Here is a 27010-nt window from a genome sequence, read left to right as displayed (position 1 = left end):
AGATGAAAATGTTCAAAATTAATTAAAGATATGAAAAATAAGGAAATTATGCCTGAATAAGAAAGGTATAATGACAATGTCTCATCAAATAGAGAATATCACCAAAAAATAAAATTTTTGAAAAAAAATGAAGTAGAAAAGTACAATAACAAAAAATATACTAGAATTCAAAAGAAGAACTGAACTGGTAGAAAATAATCAGCAAGAAAGAAGAACTGAACTGGTAGAAAATAATCAGCAAGCTTAAAGACAGACTGATAGATTATGTAATCTAAAATACAGAAAGAATTAGCAATGGAGAAAAGTAAGCAGAGCTTTGGAAAACATATGGAACATCATTAATTATACCATCATGTGAATAATAGAACACTGGAAACAGAGGAGAGAGAGATAGAAAAGAAACTAAAACTTATTTGAAAACATAGTTGCTGCAAACTTCTTAAAGGTGATGAAAAACATTAACTTACACATCCAGGAAACCTAACTTCCACATCCAAATAGGACAAACAAAAACATTAACTTCCACATCCAAAGTCTAAATAGGACAAACACAAAAAGATCCACAAAAAGTCCCATTATAATTATAATGATGAAAGCAACAAGGAAAAAGTTTAGAAAGAAGAAAGTGATAAAATCATTTCTTACTTACAAAAAAGCCCTATAAAATTAACAACTGATTTTTAATCAGAAATAATAGAGGCCAGTAAGCAATACAATAATATATACTCAGAAAACCACTGCTAACCAAGAATCCTCTGTCAAGCAAAGCTACCTTTAAAAAAAATAATAATAATGGCATTCCTAAATATTAAAACATTAAGAGAATTAAATGCTAGCAAGCCAGCCATACAAGAAACACTAAAGAAAGTTATTCGCAGGAAAGCAAGTGACCCAGACAGTAATTCAACTCCATGCAAAAAAAGAAACAGTACTGGTAATAATTGTGTAATAATAAAAATAGAAAATGCATATTTATTTTTCTTTTTTCTATTACCTGATGTTATTAAAGAATTATTTTTAAATATATGTATATAATAGTATTATTTGTCCTATAACCATAAAAATGTAATATGTTTGCCAATAATAGCTTAAAATAGGTGAGTGAAGAAAACCTGTGTTGGGCTAAAGATATGATACCAGGTGGTTTGGAGTCATAGGAACAAATAAGGAAAACCAGAAATGGTAAAAAGATTAATATAATAAAAGCTATAAATATATACTTGTCCTTCCTTCATTCCTCAAATTCTTTAAAATATATAAAATTATATAAAGTAATAATTTTAATAAAGTACTGGTGGGTCCACACATAAACAGATGTAGTACATATTAAAAAACAAGACAAAAAAATGGAGAAAAAGAACAGGCTTAAATGAGTAACATTATTATATCTCACTGGTATTAATATAAATCTGAAAAATATTTTAGTATGTTCAAATGTATATGTTAAAGGTTTCTAGGTCTTTCATTTCCTTGGTTAAATTTATTTCTAAGTATTTGAATTTTTTGCAGCTACTATAATTGGTATTACCTTCTTGATTTCCTTTTCTCCTAGTCATTGTTCATGTATAAAAATGCTGATTTTTGTGTGTTGACTGGGCATTCTGCAACTTTACTGATTTCATTTGCCAGTACTAACAGTTTCTTGATAGAATCTTTATGCTTTTCTACATATAAGATCATGTCACCTGCAAACAGGTACAGTCTGAGTCCCTTCTTTCCTGTTTAGATACATTTAATTTCTTGCTTTTGCCTAAGTGCTCCGTCTGAAGACTTTCCATACTATGTTAAATAAAAGTGGTGCAAGTGTGCATCCCTTTATTGTTCCAGTTCTTAGAAAAAAAAGTTTCAGCTTTCCCTCTTCAGTATTGTGATAGCTATGTTCTCTTCCCAAACAAGCAAAATGAAATTCATTACCACTAGCCAAGTCCTGAAACAGACGCTTGAGGAAGTGAAAGGACAATATTTGCCATCATAAAAACAAATGAAAGTATAAAACTCCCTAATGAAGCAAGCACACAAATAAGGAAGAGAAAGTTTTCAAATGCTACTACTACACAAAACTACAAAACCACAATGATAAACAATAAGAGAGAAACAAAGGATATATAAAACAACCATAAATCACTTAACAAATGACATATATAAGCCTTCACATATCAATAGTAATTTAATGTAAACAAATTAAACTTTCCACTTAAAAGACAGAGACTTGCTGACCTTCAAGGTCAGAGATCCCAGAAGAAGAAGCAGGCACCCATCTGTGCCATTCTTCAGTCTCCTTGAGTGGCATCTCCACATGCAGGAGCAAACCAGATGAACAGGGTGTGAAGTGAAGCCCCGGCAAACCACAGAAGCACTACAGAAGAGGGACCTGATCACTGAAAGAAAAACAGCAACAACAACAACAAAAAGGCCCCACAAAAATCCTATCCAAGGGCAAACAGCCTCAAAGAAAACAGACAAACTCAAACTCAAAACTAGACAAACTCAAGATCAGAAAGAATCAACAACAAAAAAAATGCCAAAAACCTAAAAGGCCATAGTACCTATTCTCCTCCAAATGATCACAACATCTCTCCAGCAAGAGTGCAGAACTGGACAGATGATAAGATAGACGAACTCACAGAAGTAGGCGTCAGAAGGCAGGTAATAAAATACTACACTGAGCTAAAGGAGGATGTTCTAACCCACAGCAAAGAAGCTAAGAACCCTGATAAAAGGGTTAGAGGAGCTGCTAACTAAAATAACCAGTTTAGAGAGAAACAAATGATCTGATGGAGCAAAAAAGACAGCCAGAGAACTTCATGAAGCAAACACAAGTATCAATACCCAAAGTGACCAAGTGAGAGAAAAGATATAAGAGTTTAAAGAACACCTTGCTGAAATAAGGCATGCAGACAAGACTAGAGAAAAAAGAATGAAAAGAAACAAACAAAGCTTCCAAGAAATATAGAACACTGTAGAGAGACCAAACCTATGATTAATTGGAGCACCTCAAGTAGACAGGGAGAATAAAAACAAGCTGGAAAACACATTTCAGGATATTATCCAGGAGAACTTCCCCAACCTAGCAAGGCAGGCCAACATTCAAATTCAGGAAATACAGAGAACACCACTAAGATACTCCATGAGAAGATCAACCCAAGACACATAATCATTGGATTCTCCAAGGGCAAAATGAAGGAAAAAATGTTAATGGCAGCCAGAAAGAAAGGCCAGGTCACCTACAAAGGGAGGCCTAACAGACTAACAGCAGACCTCTCAGCAGAAACTCCACAAGCCAGAGGGACTAGGGACCAATATTCAGCATTCTTATTAAAAAAAAAAAGGAAGAAGAAATTTTAAACCCAGAATTTCATATCCAGCCAAAATAAGCTTCATAAGAGAAGGAGAAATAAAATCCTTTCCAAACAAGCAAATGCTGAGGGATGTTGTTACCACCAGGCTTACCTTGCGAGAGATTCTGAAAGAAGCACTAAATATGGAAAGGAAAAGCCAGTACCAGTGATTAAAAACCACATTGAAATATAAAGATCAATGACACTATGAAGAAACTGCATCAAGTAGTGTGCAAAACAACCATATAGCATCATGATGACCGGATCAAATTCACATGTAACAGTATTAACTTTAAATGTAAATGGGCCAAATGCCCTAATTAAAAGATGCAGACTAGCTAACTGGATAGAGTCAAGATCAATCAGTGGGATGCATTCAGGAGATCCAACTCACAAGCAAGGACACACATAGGCTCAAAATAAAGAGATGGAGGAAAATTTACCAAGCAAATGGAAAGCAAAAAAAAGCAGAGGAGGCAATACTAGTCTCTGCTAACAGACTTTAAACTAACAAAAATCAAAAAAGACAAAGAAGGGCATTACATAATGATAAAGGGAACAATTTAACAAGAAGAGCTAACTATTCCAAACATATATGTACCCAGTACCAGGAGCACTCAATTAATAAAACAAGTTTTTAGAGACCTACAAAGAGACTTAGACTCTCATACAATAATAGTGGGGGACTTTAACATCCCACTATCAATATTAGACAGATCATTAAGACAGAAAATTAACAAGGATATTTAGGACTTGAACTCAGCTCTGGATCAAGTAGACATAATAGACATCTACAAAACTCTCCACCCCAAATCAACAGAATATACATTCTTTTCAGTGCCACATGGCTCTTATTCTAAAATTGACCACATAATTTGATGTAAAACATTTCTCAGTAAATGCAAAATAACCAAAATCATAAACAGTCTCTCAGACAACAGTGCAATCAAATTAGAACTCAGGATTAAGAAATTCACTCAAAGCCACACAATTATATGGAAATTGCAAAACCTGCTCCTGAATGACCCCTGGGTAAATAATGAAATCAAAGCAGAAATCAAGTTCTTTGAAATGAATAAGAACAAAGAGACAAAATACCAGAATCTCTGGAACACAGCTAAAGCAATGTTAAGAGAGAAATTTATAGCAGTAAATGCCCACGTTGAAAAGCTGGAAAGATCTCAAATTGACACTCTAACATCACAACTAAAAGAACTCGAGAAGCACCAGCAAACACATCCAAAAGCTAGCAGAAGACAATAAATAACTAAGTTCAGAGCAGAACTGAAAGAGATAGAGACATGAAAACCCCTCCAAAAAATCCGTGAATTCAGAAGGTGGGTTTTTGAAAAAATTAACAAAATAAACAGAATGCTAGCTAGACTAATGAAGAAAAGCGAGAAGAATCAAACAGACCACCAAAAATGATAAAGGGGATATCACCACTGACCCCACAGAAATACCGACTACCATCAGAGAATGCTATAAACACCTCTATGCAAATAAACTAGAAAACCTAAAAGAAACTGATAAATTCCTGCACACATACACCCTTCCAGACTAAACCAGAAAGAAGTCAAATCCCTGAATAAACCAATAACAAGTTCTGAAATTGAAGGAGTAATTTATAGCCTACCAACCAGAAAAAGCCCAGAACCAGATGGATTCACAGCCAAATTCTACCAGAGGTACAAAGAGGAGTGGTACCATTCCTTCTGAAACTATTCCAAACAACTGAAAGGGAGGGACTCCTCTCTAATTTTATGAAGCCAGCATCAACCTGATACCAAAACTAGGAAGAAGCAACAGAATAAGAAAATTTCTGCCAATTTCCCTGATGAATATTGATGTGAAAATCCCCAATAAAATACCAGTAAAGTGAATCCAGTAGCACATCAAAAAACTTATCTACCAGAAGTCAGCTTCATCCCTAGGATGCAGCTAGTTCAACACACACAAATCAATAAACATAACTCGTCACATAAACAGAACCACAGACAATACCACATGGTTATCTCAATAGATGCAGAAAAGGCTTTTGATAAAATTCAACATCCCTTCATGTTAAGAAACTCTCACTAAACTAGGTATTGATGGAACATAGCTCAATAATAGGAGCTACTTATGACAATCCCACAGCCAATATCATATTAAATGGGCAAAAGCTGAAAGCATTCCCTCTGGAAACCAGTACAAGACAAGAATGCCCTCTCTCACCACTCCTATCCTACATGGAACATGGTATTGGAAATTCTGGCAAGGGCAATCAGATAAGAGAAAGAAATAAAGGGCATTCAAACAGGAAAAGAGGAAGTCAAATTGTCTCAGTTTGCAGATGACATGATTTTACATTTAGAAAACCCCATCATCTCAGTCCAATAACTATTTTAACTGATAATCAACTTCAGCAAAGTCTCAGGATAGAAAATCAATTTGCAAAAATCACAAGCATTCCTTTACACTAACAACAGACAAGCAGAGAGCCAAATCATGAATGAACTCCCATTCACAAAGGGAAAGAAATACCTAGGAATACACCTCACAAGGGATATAAAGGACCTCTTCAAAGAGAATAACAAAGCACTGCTTAAGGAAATTAGAGGACACAAACAAATGCAAAAACATTCTATCCTTATGGATAGGAACAATCAATAGTGTGAAAATGGCCACATTGTCCAAAGTAATTTATAGATTCAATGCTATTCCCATCAACCTACCATTGACATTTTCTTCACAGAATTAGAAAAAACTACTTTAAATTTCACATGGAATCAAAGAAGACCCTGTATAGCCAAGACAATTCTAAGCAAAAGGAACAAAGCTGAAGGTATCATGCTGCCTGACCTCAAACTATGCTACAAGGCTACAGTAACAAAATCAGACAGAGACCAATGGAATATAACAGAGACCTCAGAAATAATGCCACACATCTATAACCATCTGATCTTCAAAAAACCTGACAAAACCAAGCTATGAAGAAAGCATCTCCTATTCAATAAATGGTGCTGGGAAAACTGGCTTGCCATATACAGAAAACTGAAAGTGGACCACTTCCTTACACCTTATACAAAAATTGACTCAAGATGGATTAAATAGTTAAATGTAAAACCCAAAACCATAAAAACCCTAGAGGAAAACGTAGGCAATAACATTCAGGACTTAGGCATGGGCAAAGACTTCATGACGAAAACACCAAAAGAAGTTGCAGCAAAAGCCAAAATTGACAAATATGATCTAATTAAACTACAGAGCTTCTGTACAGCAAAAGAAACTATCATCAGGCAACCTGTAGAATAGGAGAAAAATTTTGCAATGTGCCCATCTGACAAAGGTCTAATATATAGAATTTATAAGGAACATAAATAAATTTACAAGAAAAAAAATAAACAACTCCATAAAAAACTGGGCAAAGGATATGAACAGGCACTTCTCAACAGAAGAAATTTATACAGCCAACAAACATATGAAAAAAGCTCAACATCACTGATTATCAGAGAAATGCAAATCAAAACCACAATGAGATACCATCTCACACCAGTTAGAATGGCAATTATTAAAAAGTCAAGAAACCATAGACACTGGTGAGGCTGTAGAGAAATAGGCTTGTTCTGACACTGTGATTCCTCAAGGATATAGAACCGGAAATACCATTTGACCCAGCAATCTGATTACTGGATATATATATAAAGGAATATAAATCACTCTACTATAAAGACACATGCACATATGTTTTTATTGCAGAACTATCTGCAATAGCAAAGTCATGGAACCAACCCAAATGCCCAATAATGATAGACTGGATACAGAAAATGTGGTTCATGTACACCATGGAATACTGCACAGCCATAAAGAGTATTGAGATCATGTCCTCTACAGGGACATGGATGAAGCTAGAAGCCATCATCCTCAGCAAACTAACACAGGAACAAAAAATGAAACACTGCATGTTCTCACTCATAGGTGGGAGTTGAACAATGAGGATACATGGACACAGGGAGGGGAACAACATGCACCAGTCCCTGTTGCAAGATGGTGAAGTGAAGAAACCTGGAGGATGGGTCAATAGATGCAGCAAACCACCATGGTGCATATATACCTATGTAATGTCCACGTTCTGCATACGTATCCTAGAACTTAAAGTAAAATGACAAAATATTTAAAGAAAAAAAAGAAATAAAAGCTAATCATGATATTCCATGAATTCATTTAGCCTATCTAATGATTCTAAACAGAATGCCACCTATATAACTGAGATAGATGTAGTCCATGGAAGAATTTCTTATCTTAGACATTTTAGTCTCATTTTCATTGTTCTTTTTTTCTAAAGCTATATTTTCTTTATTATAAGAAAAGAAAACTCCTTCTTGGATCCCTTAAGCAGAAAGTTAAATTGTTTTCATCACATTATTATTACCTGGACATTGGATAAAGGACCACTCATAGTTCTTTTCTTTGGGGCAAAGATTGGTGTCAAGAACCATCTCATTGTGGTGCATTCCAATAAGCTTCATTGGTCCCCGTGAAGAACCTTCAATGCAATGACCTCTTCCTGTATTACTAGGATCATTGCACCAGCCACATCCAGGCTGTTCCAAACACTGTCCACAGGTCCTCAATCCAGAACAATTTTGAGCTGCATGACAGGAACATTGACAAATATGTTAACCTGACTATACTTTCAAACAGAATTATAGTCTAATAAAAAAATAAGTATGATCATGAAAAAAACAATGAAAGGTCATCTATAGTTAATGTAAACATTTCTGCAATAATATTTAAGAGACAGCAATTACTAAAATCAATTAAAACATATATCACAATCAAGAGGAGATAAACAGTCTGACATAGGTGCGAAAAAAAGTGTGGTCAACCATGACATGGAGAAAAATAAAGTCAGTAATTGAAGACTCCTGAAAATTTGGGGGAGATGATCTAGGGCCCCACAGACCACCTTTATTATTGTCCGTGATGTAAAATCATGCTAGCCATTCTTGTTGTGCCTAGTGAGACCTTCAATGATTCTGTATTCTGCCTGTGGATATCCAGATAAGTGATGTCTGCCCATTTCCTGAGACTGCTGGGCTATACTGAGACTGCTGGGCTATACTTGGACTACCTATTATGGACATGCTCCTCCCAAGGATCCAAGATACTAGTATTTGGCTACTATGTAATGAGTAAACTTAATCTCATCCAAAAAACCAAGCTGGGTGGGAACACAAAAACCTGGCACTCTCCTTCAGCCAGGAAACCAGAGCATACATTTTAATTTGCAGGGCTGTAAAATAACACTCTAAGACTCATTCACTGATACTCAACCTTTGTTGTTGTTGGTTTTTGATTCCAGGCATAACCTATGAGACTCAACAAAACCTATGAATATGATGATGTTTGCCAAAAATAAGCAGACATTATACATCACAGTCATTGCCATTGCTATGAAATGTTTTAAATTTTTAATTAACAACCTGAGCATCTTACATTAAGCTGAGAGGCTCTTCATATTTACATAGTTACTTTTACTATTATTTAGCTAGGAATAGTTTATTGTGTCTTAGAAATTGTTTACATATAGAAGACAGTGACAGAAATACAAGGCATCATGAATGATGTCTTCTGGTCACAGGAAAGAAAAAACAATGGAGGAAAAAAATGGTAGATTTCTGGCAGACTCAATTTCACTGTATAATGTTAATGAATTGGCTACCACTCAGCATTTTAACACTACTGGGAACAAAAATGTTGCTAAGAAAACTACAAGCAATGGCACAAATTTCTCAGTGAACATCAGGAACTCGATATAGTTGAGTGTGCAGAGACAGCAGAATATTGGATTTTAAAATGTACAAATTATAACATTATTTGTAGTTGTCAATCCTTTGAGGGCTGCAGATCTCATACCTTCATCAGAAGGTAAAGAATAAGTATTGTCTCCTGTACTTGCTTAACAAGAAATAAAAAAAAAAGAAGAAGAATCTTTGAGTCATTAAACAGAAGTGGCTAATGCTAAATTTGTAGATAAATAATTCATTGACACAAAGAGTCTTCTTTAGAAAAATTATACTTTTTCAACAGTTTGCACTACTAAATGACACAATTTAAAACTTATTTACCATATCCTTCCTTAGTTTTGTTGCTTTAAAATATTTATGGTATATTTGTGATTGCAGTTAGTCCACAGTATTGTTGACTAGTTTATTCTAATTGTTTGTGAAAGTATAGTGGGTGACTATGTCATCAATAGGACATAATAGAAAATATCTAATTAGTAATGTTAGCTTGACATTTCAATTATCTACTGTCATGTACTGATTTGTATCATGTATCATGTGAGGAGAAAGTAAATATTTAGTGGAACTCACCCTGAATAAATCAGATGTCCTAATATTGTTATACAGGTATTTTCTTAGAAAGTAAGTTTAATTTTAGAACTATTTTTTAAAGAAAGGATCATGATACCTGCTTTAGCCACAGCCAGGTTTTACTTGTGGATACCACCTATTGACCTAAAATCTGAATTGTTCAACCCAGTGAATAAAATACTAGGGAAAGAAAATATAAATAAATATATTTTTTCATGATAAATACATATTTTTCTTTCCCCAGTATTTTATACATATCTTGCACTCCACTGGCAAATGAAATAAGCTTCATGAGACCTCTGCCATTCCAACCCCATACGAGGGAGTGCACCTGCTTATACAGGAGCACATCACTACTACAACCAGCATCTGAGAATCATGAATATACTCTCTATAACCAAGCAACTCATATAGAGTTTTCATGACTGAAAGCACCAAGAGCCAAATTAGATTAAAATAAACTACAAACATTAAAGTCACATCCTCAAAGAGAAAAAAAGAAATGAAAAAAGCACAGTTGAGTAAAAAAAATTAAAAAATAATTAGGAGAGATATCTTACAAAAATGAGAAGGAATCAGAAAAATAATTCTGGCAATGTGAAAAAATAGGGTTTTATAATACCGCCAAAAGGTCACACTAGCTCTTCAGCAATAGATCCAAACCAAGATAAAAATCTTTGAAATGCCAGAAGAATTCAGAAGGTTGATTACTATGTTGCTCAATGAGATACAAGAGAAAGGTGAAAACCACGTAAGAAAATTTAAAACACAATTCAGGATATAAATATAAATTTTTACAAAACAATACATTTTTCTGAAAAAACAATTTCTGGACATCAAAGGCACATTTAGAAAACTGCAAAATGCAAGTGGAAAGTTTTAACAATAGACAGACAAAATAGAATAAATAATTTCATACCTCATAGACAAAGCTTTTGAATTATACCAATCAAACAAAAATAAAGAAAAATAATTCTAAAAAGAAACAAAATCTGCAAGAAATATTAGATTAGGTAAAACAGCCAAATCTAGGAATCACTGGTGTTCCTGAGGGAAAAGAAAAAAAAATTTTGAAAAACTTATTTGAGGGAATAACTGAGAAAAACATCCTTGGCCATGCTAGAGATTTAGACACTCAAATACAAGAAGCTCAAAGAACTCCTGATAGATTCATAGCAAAAAGGACATTACCAATATATATAGTAATCATTCTATCTAAAGTCAACATGAAGAAAAGAATTCTAAGAGCAGCAATACAAAAGTATCAGGTAATCTATAGAGAAATACCTATCAGACTAATAGTAGACTTCTCAGCAGAAACCTTACAAGCCACAAGGAATCAAGATTCTCTCTTTAGCCTTCTTAAGCAGAATAACTGCCAGCCAATAATTTTGTATTCAGCAAAATTAACTTTCATAAATGAAGGAGAAATAAAGTCCTTTCCAGACAAGCAAATGCTAAGGGATTTTGCCACTACCAGACCAACCCTACAAGAAAAGCTAAAAGGAGTTTAAATCTTAAAATGAAAGGTCAATATGCACCAGAATAGAAACTCTTGAATGTATAAAACTCACTGAGTCTATAAAGTAACAACACAGTAAGGAAAACAAAGTAACTAGGTAACAAACAACATGATAACTAGAAAAGTACCTCACATCTGAATATTAACGTTACATGTAAATGGTATAAATGCTCCAGGTAAAAAGACATAGATTGGTAAAACAGATGAAAAACCACAAGCCAAATATCTGCTATCTTCAAAATACATATCTAACATTTAAAGCTTCTTATAGACTCAAGGTAAAGGGGTTGAAAAAGATATTAAATGCAAATGGAAACCAAAAGCAACCAGGAGGAGCTGTTATTATATCAGATAAAACAGACTTTAAAGGAACAACTGTAAAGAAAAGACAAAGAAGTTCATTATCTAATGATAAAAGTATAACCCAACAAGAAGATATTACAATCCAATATATGTGCACCTAACACTAGAGCTCCCAAATTCATAAAACAATCACTACTAGACCTAAGAAAGAGATAGACAGCAGTACAATAATGGTGGAGAACTACAAACTCCACTGACAGCCATAGACAGATCATCAAAGCAGAAAGTCATCAAAGAAACACTGGACTTAGGCTGCGCATGGAGGCTCACACCTGTAATCTCAGCACTTTGGGAGGCTGAAGTGGGCAGATCACCTGAGGTCAGGAGTTCAAGACCAGCCTGACAAACATGGAGAAACCCCATCTCTACTAACAATACAAAATTATCCAGGCCTGGTGGCACATGCCTGTAATTCCAGCTACTCAGAAGGCTGAGGCAGAAGAATCGCTTGAATTCACTGCACTCCAGCCTGGGCAACAAGAGTGAAACTCCATCTCAAAAAAAGAAAAAAAGGAAACACTGGACTTAAATTACACTCTAGATCAAATGACCTAACAGATATTAACAGTACATTGTACCCAAGAACTGCAGAACATGCATCTCATCAGTGCATGGAACATTCTCCAAGACGGACCATATGATAGACAACAAAACAAGTCTCAATAAATTCTAAAAAAAACAAAATTATATCAAGTATCTTCTCAGACCACAGTGGAATGAAACTAAAAATTCCAAAATGAACCTTCAAAACTATACAAATGTGGAAATTTAACAATCTGCTCCCGAACGATTTTGGGGTTAACAAATCAAGATGGAAAATTTTAAATTCTGCAAAAAAGAACAATAACCGTGAAACAAGTTATCAAAACCTTGAATATAGCAAAAGCAGTGCTAAGGGAAAAGTTTATAGCACTAAGTGCCTGTATCAAAGTCTGAAAGATCACACACTAACAACAAAATGTCACATCTAAAGGAACTAAAGAAACAAGAACAAACCAAATCCAAACCTAACAGAAGAAACAAATATCAGAGCAGAACTAAATGAAATTGAAACCAGGAAAATACAAAAGACTAATGAAATGAAAAGTTGTATTTTTGAAAGGATAAAATTGATAGACCATTAGCTAGATTAACAAAGAAGATAGGATTCAAATAAGTTTAATTAGAAATGAAAATGTTGACTCACAATCAACATCAAAGAAATATAAAAGATCATTCAAGACAACTCTGAACACTTCTATGCATACAAACTACACAATCTAGTGGAAATGGAAAAAAACCCCAGAAACATACAACACTTCTAGCTTGAATCAGGAAGAAATAGAAATCCTGAACAGATCAATAACAAGCAGCAAGACTGAATCAGTAATACAAATTTTCCAGGCAAAAAAACCCAAGAGCCAGGGGGACTCATAGCCGAATTCTACTAGATATTCAAACAAGTAGTATCAATACTACTGAAACTGTTTCAAAAGACTGAGAAAGAGAAATTCTTTCCTAACTCATTCTATGAAGCCAGTATCATCCTGATAGCAAAGACAGGGAAGGATATAAAAAAAGAAAACTAGAGACAAATATCTCTGATGAACATAAATGAAAAACTTCTCAACAATACACTAGCAAACTGAATCCAATGGCACATTAAAAAGATAATTCATCATGATCAAGTAGGTGTCATCCCAGAGATGGTTCAATATATACAGTTCAATAAATATGATTCATCACATAAACTGAATTAAAAACAAAAGTGATATGATCATCTCAAACAGATGTAGGAAAAGCATTCATTAAAACCCAGCATATCTTTATGATTAAAAATCCTCAACAATCTAGGCATAGAAGAAACAAACCACAAAATAATAAAAGTCATATATGACAAAGCCATAGCAAACATCATAGTAAATGGAGAAATGCTGAAGGCATTACCCCTAAGAACTATTACGAGATAGGGAGGCCCACTCTCACCACTTCTATTTAACATAGCACTGGAATTCAGGCAAGAGAAAGAAAGAAAGGATCCAAATCAGAAAAGAGGAAAACAAACTAGTCTTGTTTGCCAATGACATGATTGTATACTAGAAAACTCTGAAGACTGATGTGAAAATGATGTGATTTTATACTGTATACCTAGAAACCCCTAAAGACCTTGATATGATTGTATATCTAGAAAATCCTAAAGAGTCCTCTAAAAGACGCCTAGATTTAATAATGAATTCTGTAAAGTCTAAGTTTCCAAAAACAATGGACACAAATCAGTAGCATTGCTATACACCAACAATGACCAACTTGAGAATCAAATCAAGAACTTTTACAACAGCTGCAAAAATAAAATACCTAGAACTGTATTTAACCAAGGAGGTAAAACATCCCTAAAAGAACTACAAAATACTGCTGAAAGAAATCACAGATGACAAAAACAAATGGAAACACATCCTACACTCATGAGAATAATCTTACTGCCCAAAACAATCTATAGGTTCAATGCAATTCCAATCAAATTACCAACATCATTTGTCACAGAATTAGAAAAAAATAATCCGAAAATACCTCCTCCAGCCCCTCTACATATACCTGGTTGGTATCACCACACTTGGGATTTCCTCTTTCAGCTTCACAGCCCCACTCCTTCTGTGTCTGTAATTCTGCGTCTTCCTTCTGCTGTCTCTTCTCTTTCTTGCCTATTAAACGCTCCACTTTTTAACACAACTCCACCTGTGTCCATGTTGTTTTATCTAATTCAACATGAGTCAAGAGCCCTGGTGTTCCTCCACTCATCACAGCAGTATCATTACTATAATTGCTAACTAGAACGGTTGCCTCTCAGAGGAAAAACAAGAATGCTCAAAGGAGGGAAGAAAGAGTGGACAGGCAGACAACAAAAATGACTGCTGGGATAGCTGTCTGTATTTCATCAGTCAGGCTGCTAGTGGCTGCTCCTATGGAGAGACTGCAAGAAAGGCAACGGTCTAATTAGAAAGTCCTGAAGATACTTAAGAACGTTATAGGAACAAGCTGCATTATGCCCTCTACTCCTAGGAAAACTCCATGTGGCAGTTTCCTGGGGAGAAAGGAACAGAGGGAAACCAGTGAACTGACGTACAAACCTAAACTAGACCTTTGACCTTTAAAAGTTTCAAAGATGACATAAGAAGAGAGATAATGACAGTGGAGAACTTAGGGCTATTGTTAGGAGAAAGGACTTAGAATTGGGATAAAGATCTTGGAGAGAATTCCTGTATAGAGATGGAAACCGTCTCTGCCTTTCTCACTGAATACCTTTCAACCAAACACATGCCTGAGTTTAATAGACACACCGGACTCAAAGTGGCTGTTATTTTGTCTCCTTTGACTGAACTGTAACAACAGTTTCTTTGGGATCTGGCACAAACACACCAACATGTTAATTAGATTCACTCATTTCAAATCCTGTTTACTGCAGGTTAAAGCATTGGGAGGAAAAAAAAATCTAAGGACTCTTGCTCCTTCTGTCTTTGTGAGCTTCCTAGACACTCAGATGTTGAGAAGGGGGAAACTGAAAAAAACCAAAAGAACTTCTCATTTGTCTGTTGGGACTTTACCAGGTAACTGATATTTTGCTTTGTTCAAATCAAAGCACCCTCAACGGACATAAACTTGTAATCCCAGGACTTTGTGAAGCCAAGGTGGGCAGATCGCAAGGTCAGGAGTTTGAGACCAACCTGGCCAACAGTAAAACCCACTCTCTACTAAAAATACAAAAATTAGCCAGGGATGGTGGAGCATGCCAGTAGTCCAAGCTACTCAGGGGGCTGAAGCAAGAGAATCGCTTGACCCCAGGAGGTGGAGGTTGCAGTGAGCTGAAATTCCACCACTACACTCCAGCCTGGGCCACAGAGCATGACTCAGTGTCAAAATAAATAAATAAACCACTTAGATACCAAGTTTATCTCAGGTGATTCTGCAGCTAACTATGGTGGTAGAATGGTAATTACTGGGCCCCTGAAGAGCATATTATTCACAAAAAAAATGACATAAAGTCTGGATTAATTACAAGAGGGACAGATACCAATGGGTGGGATATAAATGAATGCAACCAACGTTGAGAAGCAGGTGGTGAGAGCGGCAGGAATAAATAATACTTTCTACTTTTTTGTTCCAAATCTGATTAATTCAGGTGAAAAGTCATATTTCTGATGAGTGTCAGTGTCAGAGAGTGGATTGTGGAAAGATAAACCATATTCTCTGCTACAAAGAAGCTAGCTAAGATCAGTACCTTCTTCTCCCAAGCAGAAAGAGCTTCACATGATCTCAAGTTTCTACCAAGTGCTACCAGTAGCATTATGCAATTCCCTTGGTAACTATATTCTGATGCCATTTGTGTTTGTAAGCAAGGCCACCCTGACCACATAGTACCCAGTATTAAATATTCATTCAGATGAATCCTTATCCTATAGTCCTTAGAAAACATGAGAGACCAACAAAGGGCAAGATCTTTCTCCTGAAGTACAACTCACAGCAAGTCCAGTACTGCCTTGCTGACATGACTCTACATGATGTCAAGACTGTGCATTCTATACTTGTAGCAGATATACCAACATTGATAAGATATTCTCACCCCGAAATGCTTTCCTGAATCTAATCATAAGGGAAAAATTAGACAAATCCAAATTGAGAAACCTGCAAAACAATTGGTATAGGTTACTCAAAAATACCAAAGTCATGTAAGGAAAAGACATGGGAACTGTACTAGATTAAAAGACATTAAAGAGGTCCACCAGAGCATTCTGTGACGTTTGAGGGGAACACTCTCATGAAGTGGTCTGCTGTCTGCAACATACACACAGCTCAGGGAAAAGGAGCTGTACATATGTGGAAATATGTTAATATTTAGGGTAAGATACTTAATGGAATGCAAAATGATGATATAATAAAAATCAGAGGTTAACAGCACCAGCTGGTTTCAAAACTAGCTGTAGCAATATTTTTTCTCATTTTTTGAAACTTCTTCAAATATTTAATTCTTCTTTACATCACAAAGAAGTGATTTATGTTGCTGTCAAATGAAAAATCACTCTAGATAAATACTTACGAGAGCAGGTGGCAGTTTGCCACTCTAGACATTGTCCATATGGAAAAGAGATGATATAGGCATTAGAGTCAACACATCGCTTTGTACTGCTACACCACATACACTCCATACCATTGCTTGTACAGTTGGAACATGATGTCCTTAGAGAGCATGGCTTTTTGCATGGCCTTGCATTTTGATTTGGACTAACTGGAATAAATAAACAAATATAATTATTTCATTTTTAACCTCATTTTAACACAATTGTATGGGTTTTCTTTGCTTCACTGTTCAGGGAATTGTTTCAATTAAGCCAACTGTGATGTTATAATATGATGAGGTAAATAAAAACAAAGATGACATATCAATACTTCCTAATTTTTAATTAAATTTAAAAATGTATAACTCCTTGGAAATTTTTAATTCTTTACAAAGTATATATAATTGTATAATTTAAATATTAGTTAGTAATATAATCTGTGACCTAGTTTGTATACTAGAACTGTTTACTTTCCCAGCCACAGTTTTTTTTGCCACAACGGTTTCCATAACATTCCACATCTTACAAAGTAAATGTCCTATAAATGAACATGTCTCTGACATAAACAAAGAACAAAATACAGCTTATCATAAGATATTATGCAAGATACAATATGTATCACAGCCTTTAGGAAGGCTATTATTTGAAAATAATAGGAAATAAATATTGGCCAGGATGCAGAGAAATTGAAAACTTTGTGCACTGCTGGAGGGAACATAAAATGATACAGCCTCTGTGAGAAACAGTATGGCAATTCCTCAAAAATGTCAACATAGAATTGCCATATGATTTTGCAATTCTCCTTCTGACTATATTCCCCAAAGAGATGAAAGCAAGAAGCTGAACAGATATTCATACAACCACATTCATAGCAGCATTACTCACAATAGCCAAAAGGTAGAAGCAACCCAAGTATCCATTGACAGATGAACAGATGAACAAAATGTGGTATACACATATAATGGAATATTAGTCAACCTTAAAAAGGTAGGAAATTCTCATGCACCCCACCTACATTATGGTTAACCCTTGAAGACACTATGCTAAGGGAATAACCCAGTCACAAAGGACATATACTGTTATGATTCTACTATATGAGGTACCCAAAGTTGTAGTTAAATTCATAGAGACAGACAGTAGAATAGTAGTTTCTAGGGACTATGGGGAGTGGGGTGGAAGAAATGGAGAGTTATGGTTTAATGGGTACAGAGTTTTAGTTTTTCCAATGAAAAAAGTTCTGAAGATAAATGGTGATAATGTCTGCGCAACAGTGTGAAAGTACATACCACTGAATTGGCATTAAAATACATTTAAAATAGTTAAAATGATAAATTTTAAATATATTTTACCACAATAAAAATATAATATTTAAAAAGAAAAGAATCCAATATTTCTTTCTCACATAACAAAAATCCATTTCAGAAGATGTAACAAAAATGTTTCTTTTTACTTGACAACTGAGATATGTCTACAAGAGTAAAATAAGCCTCAATTAGTCATTAATCTTAAAAAAAAATCTTCTTCCCAAACACTACCATAATAAAAGTACAAGACATCAATGAATTAAGAATAGATTTTTGCAATATTGTAACTATACTTATATGTTCATAATCTCACTATTTAAACAAATAAAGATTGCATAAAATAATGTTTCGTTATTTTCACAACTTAATGCTGAGAACACTAATAGTGAGTAGGGAAGAATGTGTATAAAATAAAATTTACATAAATATCAAAGAATAAGACTATACTCTAGAAAGAAGGAGTGAGAAGATGTGTTAAAAACATATTTTTAAAGGAATGCTAATTTACTGACTACTTACCAACAGGTTTTTCACAGACAAGGCCATTTGCCATAGATGTACAAGGATTAGCTTTTAAGCCTGCCACTGCAGCCCTTTCTAGATATGCACAGAACCCAGAATCATTGGGTTCACCAGGAAGCCACTGTAGTGTTGTGTTTGTAAAAGGAGACATGTCTTCCCATCCCCAATAGGATATATTGATCTTGCGCAAGCCTACCCAAGGTGATACTTTCTGTAAACAACAGGAAAAGTGGCATTCAAAGAAAGTTAGATGTAAAAGTATGGCATCATAGTCCATAGCAAATGGTTCATATCATTAAAAATTACATTTGAAAATATATAAAACTCCCTTTCTAATGAGTTTAGTACTAAGAATAAATAACAGTTACACTATATTTTGGAGAATGATGTAGAATAGAACACTGTTTTTAAAACACAGGTTTTATGTTTAGCTACATGATTGGCTTCATTTATTTAGCCTTTGTGAACTTTAATTTCCTCTTCTATAAAATAAAGATATAATTATCCTCTATAAAATGAAGATGAGGCAGGATTATTTAAAAACAACATATTATTATGGCTGCTACTGCTTCTATTATTATCACTACTATCAATGTAATCAGTTACAGGATTAAGAATCTAAAGATAGGCTGGGCATAGTGGCTCACACCTGTAATCCCAGCACTTTGGTAGGCCAAGGCAGGCAGATTACAAGGTCAGGAGATCGAGACCATCCTAACTAACATGGTGAAACCCCATCTCTACTAAAAATACAAAAAACTAGCCAGGCATGGTGGCAGGCACCTGTAATATCAGCTACCTGGAAGGCTAAGGCAGGAGAATTATTTGAACCCAGGAGGTGGAGGTTGCAGTGGAGGGCAGTGAGCCAAGATTGCGCCACTGCACTTCAGCCTGGGCAATAGAGCAAGACTCTGTTTCAGGAAAGAAAAAAAAAGAATCTAAAGATAAATTGCTATTACCTGCACTGTGAAAACAGAAAATAAAATCAACAAGCAGTACTTAGTGAAGACTTTATAACAGGACTTAGCAAAAAGACTTAGAGAAGAATAACTGCCTCTCTCTTAGCTCAAACCTCTACAAATGAATTTGGACTTCTATATGAATTTTGGATACATTGATATCATACAATTTTATTTATTAAAAAATCAAGAAAAATAATAAAATCTAATGTTTGTGCCTAAAATTTAGCAAAGATTGACAAATGCTACATAACCCCATTCTTAATACTGTAATATTTCAAAATTAGCTTGAAATAAAAATCTTTACCATATGTATAACCTTAATAATTACTCAATTTAAAAATGTTTTCCTTTTTATATTAAAAAATGATATATTCATGATCAAAGTTATTAATCTTTACAATATTTTTAGATTATAAGCACCTCTATTTTAATATGTATAACATATTTATTTTCCAAAATACTAAGCTACCAATATTATATTACTATGTGTAATGGTTTCAAAACTCCATTCTTTTTTTAACATTATAGAGTAGCAGGATAGAGAAAAATTTTTTTTGTCTTTAACAACATAGAAATGACATTTATATCCAGTATTTATTCTAATTATGATGGACATATGGTCCTTGAGATCTTAAGAGATAGCCAAACACCTAGAAATGTGTGCAGTGTACAAATACAATAAGTTTTACATAGTAAACACTCAACAAATGTTTCTTGGATAAAATTTAAGTATCTTATAAATTCTTGTTATGACAATAGATCTCATATTGTTCAATTACTGTAGACATAGTAGGTAATTAATAAATTTTGCTAAACAAAATTCATTAGAATAAAGATAGTTATCTTCTATCATTGCCACAGTGCCTGAAACAAAGATGGTACTTAATAATGTTTTTGATTATAAAAACACACATGCTGCTTCACATTGTGATCGGCATATATTTCACGTATTATTCTAAAAAATATCTTGGTAAACAAAAAGCTATAACATTCTCACAGTTCTTGATAATAACAGCAGACGGCAATTCAACATAGATATTTCAGATTAACAACTGTGTTTCACATTACAGCAATTCTGCCTATATCCCCGAACTGTCTATATTCAAGAGAAGTCATTTAAAATGAAATATTACTCCCTAACTCATCATGTTAAAAATCTGAGAGGAAGAAGAGGAAAACATAAAAATGAACCTGCTGATAAAATATTTAAAGTAACTATAACTCAGTAAATGAACTGGACAGGCAGTTCATTATCTTATGTAAGATAAATTACTATATTATGAAAATCTGCAGCACAACATAAATTACTGTAACATTTCATTAGCCATTTCCAGTAAGTAAATGATCGATCATTTGATCCAAGATATCTCTATAATGTGCATGAATTTGTTGAACTTTATTTGCCAAAGAAGGGTTATCATCAGTTTATATAACTGCAATAACTCAGAATTCATTTTATATAAGATATGCTTAATTGAATGTCATCTTACAGGAGTCTACCTTTAAAATCTTGCTAAAACTCAGCTTTCTGATATGGTAAAACATTCTTCATTTACAGGGCATGCTAGTCGGCATCATATTCCTTAGCAAATGGAACTTTTGAATGTGTGATGAACTTAGACTTGATAAGTTAATCACACATTCAAAATAAGTATTAGTTCAATCATTATTATTTATAATAATAGGCAAGAAAAAATGAGCACTAACATAGGAATCTTGAAATATGCAATATCAAAAAAGCACATTTCAAGGTTATATTGTAAAAAGTAAACATATTCTTGTCTTAAGCTAGTAAGTAAGGAATAGAATTCTAATATCAAATACCAGTACTTTCTAAGCATCAGGGAATTTGGATCTGCCAAGAATAAGCTCTGCATAAGTGGTAAGTAGTGAGAACTAATTGTCACATGTTCACTGTTTGACTCAACTGTTCATATAAATATGATTTGTATAGTTTTTCTTTACCCTATTAATGCCAGACATAAAAAAAATTCTTATAAGGCCAAGAAGTACCATATTGCAATAACCACTTCAAAATATTTGAATATTTATAAAAGTATAGAATACAGTTAATTCAACAGTCTTATTAATGGGGAAAAAAACTTTGGCTGTATAGATAGAAAATGGGGATAGAAATTAGATTAACCATTATTTATACTCATCAGAAATGCACATTCTAATATTAATATATTTCATCACAAAAATTAGCGTTGGCAGTAACAGTGGACTGACTGTCCACACAAAAATTTCAGAGTGATGTAAGCTAGCCCAGCCTACCCATGAAGCCATGTAAGCAAATTCTGGGCCTCAGACACAACCCCATGAGGCATTCCCAGCAGACATTCACCCAGGACTGCTGAGCAGCCATATACCTGCATCCTGGGATTAAGAAATAGCCCTGTGGACTGTCCCTGGCAAGCAAGCCCCCAGGACAACCAAGCAGCCTTGAACCTGTCTCTTGGGCCTGAAAAACAGGCCTAAAGGCCATCTCTAGAAAACATATTTTGAGGCCAACTGAGCAGCTATATACTCATTTCTCAAGCTTGGAAAACAGCCTCATAGGTTGTTCCTGGCAGGCAAGCCCCCAGGTCAGCCAAGTGACAGCATGGCTATGTTCCAACAGTGACAAGAGGCCCCATGGCCTCAACCCGAGCAAGCCAAAATGCAAGTTGGCCTACCCACTGTGAGTACTCACATGCCTATGGCCTGAGAAACAGCAAGGTGAGCACACTCTCCAACAAAGCCACACCACCACTGCTATAAACTCTCTTCACTACGGCTACCAAGACACTTGAAAATGCCACTAGTATGTCACTAGTGTGGATAATAGCTGAAGAAATTACATGAAATCCATTCACCTAGAATGAATACCAATACACTCCATTGAGCTAATACCCCAAGACCCATTCATACTAATAACTCTTTCCATACAAAACTTACTCCATAAAATTGAAAGAATTTTATGCAGGAATTCCTACATATCAAATGTCAGAAAGAAAATTCAAAATAATCTTATGGATATTCAGTGAGATGTAGGAGAATACAGATACATAATTCAACAGAATATGGAAATAATTCATAATTTGAATGAAAAATTCAACAACAGAGATATCAGAAAAAAAGAACAAAATAAATTCTAGATCTGAAGAATTCAATGAATAACGCTTAAAAAATGCAACAGAGAGCTTCAACAACAGACTTAACCAAGCAGAAAAAAAGAATTTCTCTTTTTCTTTTTTAATAGAGATGGGCTCTTGCTATGTTGCCTAGGCTAGCCACAATCTCCTGGGCTTACAAGTGATCCTCCTACTTCAGCATCCCAAGTAGCTGGGACTACAGGTTCACACTACCATGCCCAACTAGAAGAATTACTGAATTTAAAAGCATATAACACAGGCAACAAAAATAAAATAGAATATGGAGTGAAGAAGGCCTACAGCATTTACAAGAAACCATTTAGTGAAAACCTATTTGTATTTATAGGCATTGCAAAAGGAAAACAGAAGGGAATAGGTGCCTAGAAATACTTAATAAGCCACTTGAAAACTTTCCAAGTCTTCAGAAGGAAACGAACATCCAAGTCCAGGAAGTTTAAAGAATACCAAACAGATTCACACTACACAGGTCCTTTCCAGTGTACATGATGTTCAAATCATCAGAAGTCTAATACAAAGAAAGAATTCTAAAAGCATCAAGAGAAAAGTATAAAGTCATATATAAGAAAATCCCCAGTAGAGTAATAGTGAATTTCTTAGCAGAAACCTTAAAGGCCAGGAGGAATGGAATGATATATTCAAAGTATTGAGAAGATAAAAAAAACATTAAACACAAATATTATACCAAGCAAAGCTATTCTTCAGATATTAAGGAGAAATAAAATCTTTCACAGACAAACTCTAATGAAATTCATCACCAATAGACCAGCCTTACAATAAATGCTCAAAGGATCCTAACATCTAGAGCTAAAAAGATGATACCACCATCACGAACACATGCAATATTATAAAACTCACTGGCAGAGGCAATACACAAAGGAGAAAGAGAAAGAAATAAAACCTTATCACTACAGAAAGCCATATAACTACAAAAATAAACAATAAGGGAGGAAGAAAGAAACAAAGGATGGAAAGGATATACAAAGGAAGAAAGGATACAAAACCCAGAAAAAAAACAATAAATTGACAGGAATAGTTCTCACCTTTCAATAATAACCTTGTAAGTAAATAAATTCCCCCACTTAAGAGATATAAACTGTCTGATAGCATTTAAAGAAAAATAACTAACAATATGCTTCCCACAGGAAACTTACCTCATCTCTAAAGACATACATAGACTAAAAGTAAAGGGATGAAAAAAGATACTCCATACAAACAGAAAACAAAAGTGAGCAGGAGTAGCGACAGTTATATAGGACAAAACAGACTTTCAGTCAAAAGCTGTAAAAGATAAAAAGTATATTATGCAGTAAAAAAAGGATTAATTTGTAAGAGGCTCTAACAATTGTAAATTTACATGTATATATTAAATATACATGTAAATATATATCTGTAGCATTTAGATATATAAGGAAAGTATTATTAGATATAAAGAGAGAATAAGCCCCAAAACAATAATACTTGAAGACTTCAACATTATGTTCTCAGCATTGGACAGATGATCAAGACAGAAAATCAACAAAGAACATCAAATTTAAACTGCAGCATAAACAAAATGGAACTAAGAGACATTTACAGAACATTGTACCCAAAGCTGCAGGACACACATACTTTTCATCAGCATGTGGGACATTCTCCAGGAAAGACCATATATGGTAGAAAACAAAACAAGTATCAACAAATTTTTAAAAATCAAAATCATACCAAGTATCTTATATAACCACAACTGAATAAAACTAGACATTAATAATAAGAGGAACATTCAAAACTATATGAATACATGCAAATTAAACAACATGGTCCTCAACTAACACTGGGTGAAGAAAGAAATTAAGAATGAAATTTAAAATTTACTTGAGACCACAGAAAATAGAAACAAACATACCAAAACCTATAGAATGTAGCAAAAGCAGTACTGAGAGGGAAGTTTATAGTGAAAAATATCTACATCAAAAAAAAGAAGGATTTCAAATAATACATTATAAAGAACTAGCAAAGTAAGAAAAAAACAAACCCAAAATTAGTAGAAGGAAGAAAATAAAACTCATGGCAACCATGATCTTTATTGAAATGTAATTGGGGCTAAAATTATTCAAAAAAATCAATGACCAAAATGTTGGTTTTGTTGAAAAAATAAAGAAAATTGATAAACCATTTGCTAGACTAAGAAAAGAAAGGACCCAAATAAATAAAATCAGAAATGAAAAAGGAGACATTAACATTACACAGAAACATAAAGAGTCATTAGAGACTACTGTAAACAACAATATTGTAAGAAAGTGAAAACTTAGAGGAAATGGATAAATTTCTGAAAACACATAACCTAGAAATTGAACAAAAAGAAATAGAAAACCTGAAAATACCAACAAAATTCATGATTTTGAATGAATGATGAAAAGTCTCACAACAAAGAAAAGTCCAGAACCAGATGGCTTCACTGCTGAATTCTATCAAACCTTTCACAACTAATTAATACCAATTCTTCTCAAATTGTTTCAAAGAACTGAGGCAGAGGGGATTTTCTTAACTCATTCTATGAGGTCAGCATAACACTGATACCAAAACCAGACAAACATTAAAAAAAAAAAAACAGATAAACAAACATCACTGATGAACATATGCAAAAATACTCAACAAAATACTAGCAAAATGGATCCAACAGTACCAGAACAATACACACCATGACCAAGAAGGAGTTATCCAAAGGCTACAAGGATGGTTCAACCTATACAAATTAATAAATATCAATTATCACATCAATAGAAGGACAAAAACTATATGATCAATTCAATAGATGCAGCAAAAGCATTCAACAGAATTCAACATCTCATCATGATAAAAACTTAAATTAGGTATTTACTTAGGAAATAACTAATTTAGGAAGGAAATAAATAAATACCTATATTTTAGAAGGAATGTACTGAAAATAATAAAGGCCGTATATGACATAAAGGCCACAGCTAACATCATACTGAATAGGAAAAGCTAAAAAACCTTTCTTCTAAGAATTGGAACAAGACAAGGATACCCATTCTCACCACACTTATTTAACATAACACTGTAAGTCGATGGCCAGGGCAATTAGGCAACAAAAGAAATAAAAGACTTCCAAATTGAAACAGAAGATGTCAAAGTGTCCCTGTTTGTAGATGCCATGATTTACACGTAGAAAAGCCTTAAGACTGTGATACAGGAGCTAGAAAGAAATTATTTAGGCAGATAGTGAGGTTAAGAGAGTCCTCAACAAGCCTTCCCTTTTAACAAAAACCAGCTCTAAAATAATTCTTTTTCTAACAAAGAGCAGCCTAAACAAATAAACAAAAAACCTACAGGCCAATATCCCTGATGAACAAAATCCCCTGATGAAATAGAACTGCAGACATAGATAAGAAAGCTGGAAGCTTGCACCAGTGAATGCTAGCACCTGTGCCAATAAGAAAAGGCTGCCTTGGAGCCAGGTGTTCAACATGAAGGCTACATCTTCCCTTTTGGTTGTAAACCACATGTACAGTAAAGAAACAGGCAACAGGGCAACGGCTAAGAAGAGAACTCATCTGCATAATAAAAGATTAGGATAGGACAACCAGCTTCTTCACACATTATGTAAATGGCATACCTGGACAGATCAATCTTTTGGGCTTTATGTAAATCAGACACCACCTCCTTAGGTTTGTCTATAAAACCCTGCGCATTTCACCACAGAACCGGAAGACATTCTGGAGCCGCTCTCTACAGGAAAGAAAGGTTTCCTCTTTCTTTCACCTATTAAACCTCTGCTCTTCTTTTTTTTTTTTAAATGCAGTTTCACTTTAGTCACCCAGGATGGAGTGCAGTAGTGCAACTTCAGCTGACTGAAATCTCCACCTCCCAGGTTCAAGCAATTCTCTTGCCTCATCCTCCAGAGTGGCTGGGATTGCTGACACCTGTCACCATGCCCAGCTAATTTTCTGTAGAGATAAGGTTTCACCATGTTGGCCAGATTGGTCCTGAACTTCTGACCTTAGGTGATCCACCCACCTCAGCCTCCCAAAGTGCTGGTACTACAGGCGTGAGCTACCAATCCTGGCAACTTCTGCTCTTAATTTCACTCCTTGTGTGTTTGTGTCCTTGATTTCCTTGGTGTGAGGCAAAGAACCTCAGTTATTACCCCAGAAGAATGACACCAGTTCTGCCAGAAAACTCTTAGTAATGACAAACTAATTCAGCAAAGTTTCAGGATACAAAATCAGCACACAAAAAGCAGTAGCACTTCTATACACAAACAACAAACTAGGTAAAAAATAAATCAAGAAGGTAACATCATTTACAATACTATAAAAAATTAAAATATTTAGAATTAATTTAACCAAGGAGGTAAAAGACCTCTACAAAAAAACTACAAAACACTGATTAAAG

General features: G+C 34.4%; 1 protein-coding gene across 13 annotated transcripts in view; it reads right to left on the bottom strand.

Annotated features, from left to right (window-relative positions):
- ATRNL1 (attractin like 1) overlaps positions 1-27010 on the bottom strand; it is an 839028-nt gene that overhangs the window by 599862 nt on the left and 212156 nt on the right. For all 13 annotated transcript variants that reach the window (XR_013525132.1, XR_013525133.1, XR_013525131.1 and 10 more), the window contains exons 16-18: positions 18496-18709; positions 16654-16842; positions 7753-7971 (exon numbers count right to left, since the gene is read on the bottom strand). Coding sequence is in view for 10 of the 13 variants with exons in the window: in XM_035269198.3 (XP_035125089.1) it covers positions 7753-7971; positions 16654-16842; positions 18496-18709 (622 nt within the window). In the remaining 3 variants the exon portion in view is untranslated. The remainder of the gene's footprint in view (positions 1-7752; positions 7972-16653; positions 16843-18495; positions 18710-27010) is intronic.

The sequence above is a fragment of the Callithrix jacchus genome, chromosome 12, assembly GCF_049354715.1.
Source record: "Callithrix jacchus isolate 240 chromosome 12, calJac240_pri, whole genome shotgun sequence".
NCBI lineage: Eukaryota > Metazoa > Chordata > Mammalia > Primates > Cebidae > Callithrix > Callithrix jacchus.
Note: the sequence above shows the minus strand (reverse complement) of the source record. Positions and strands in the feature narration are given on the sequence as shown.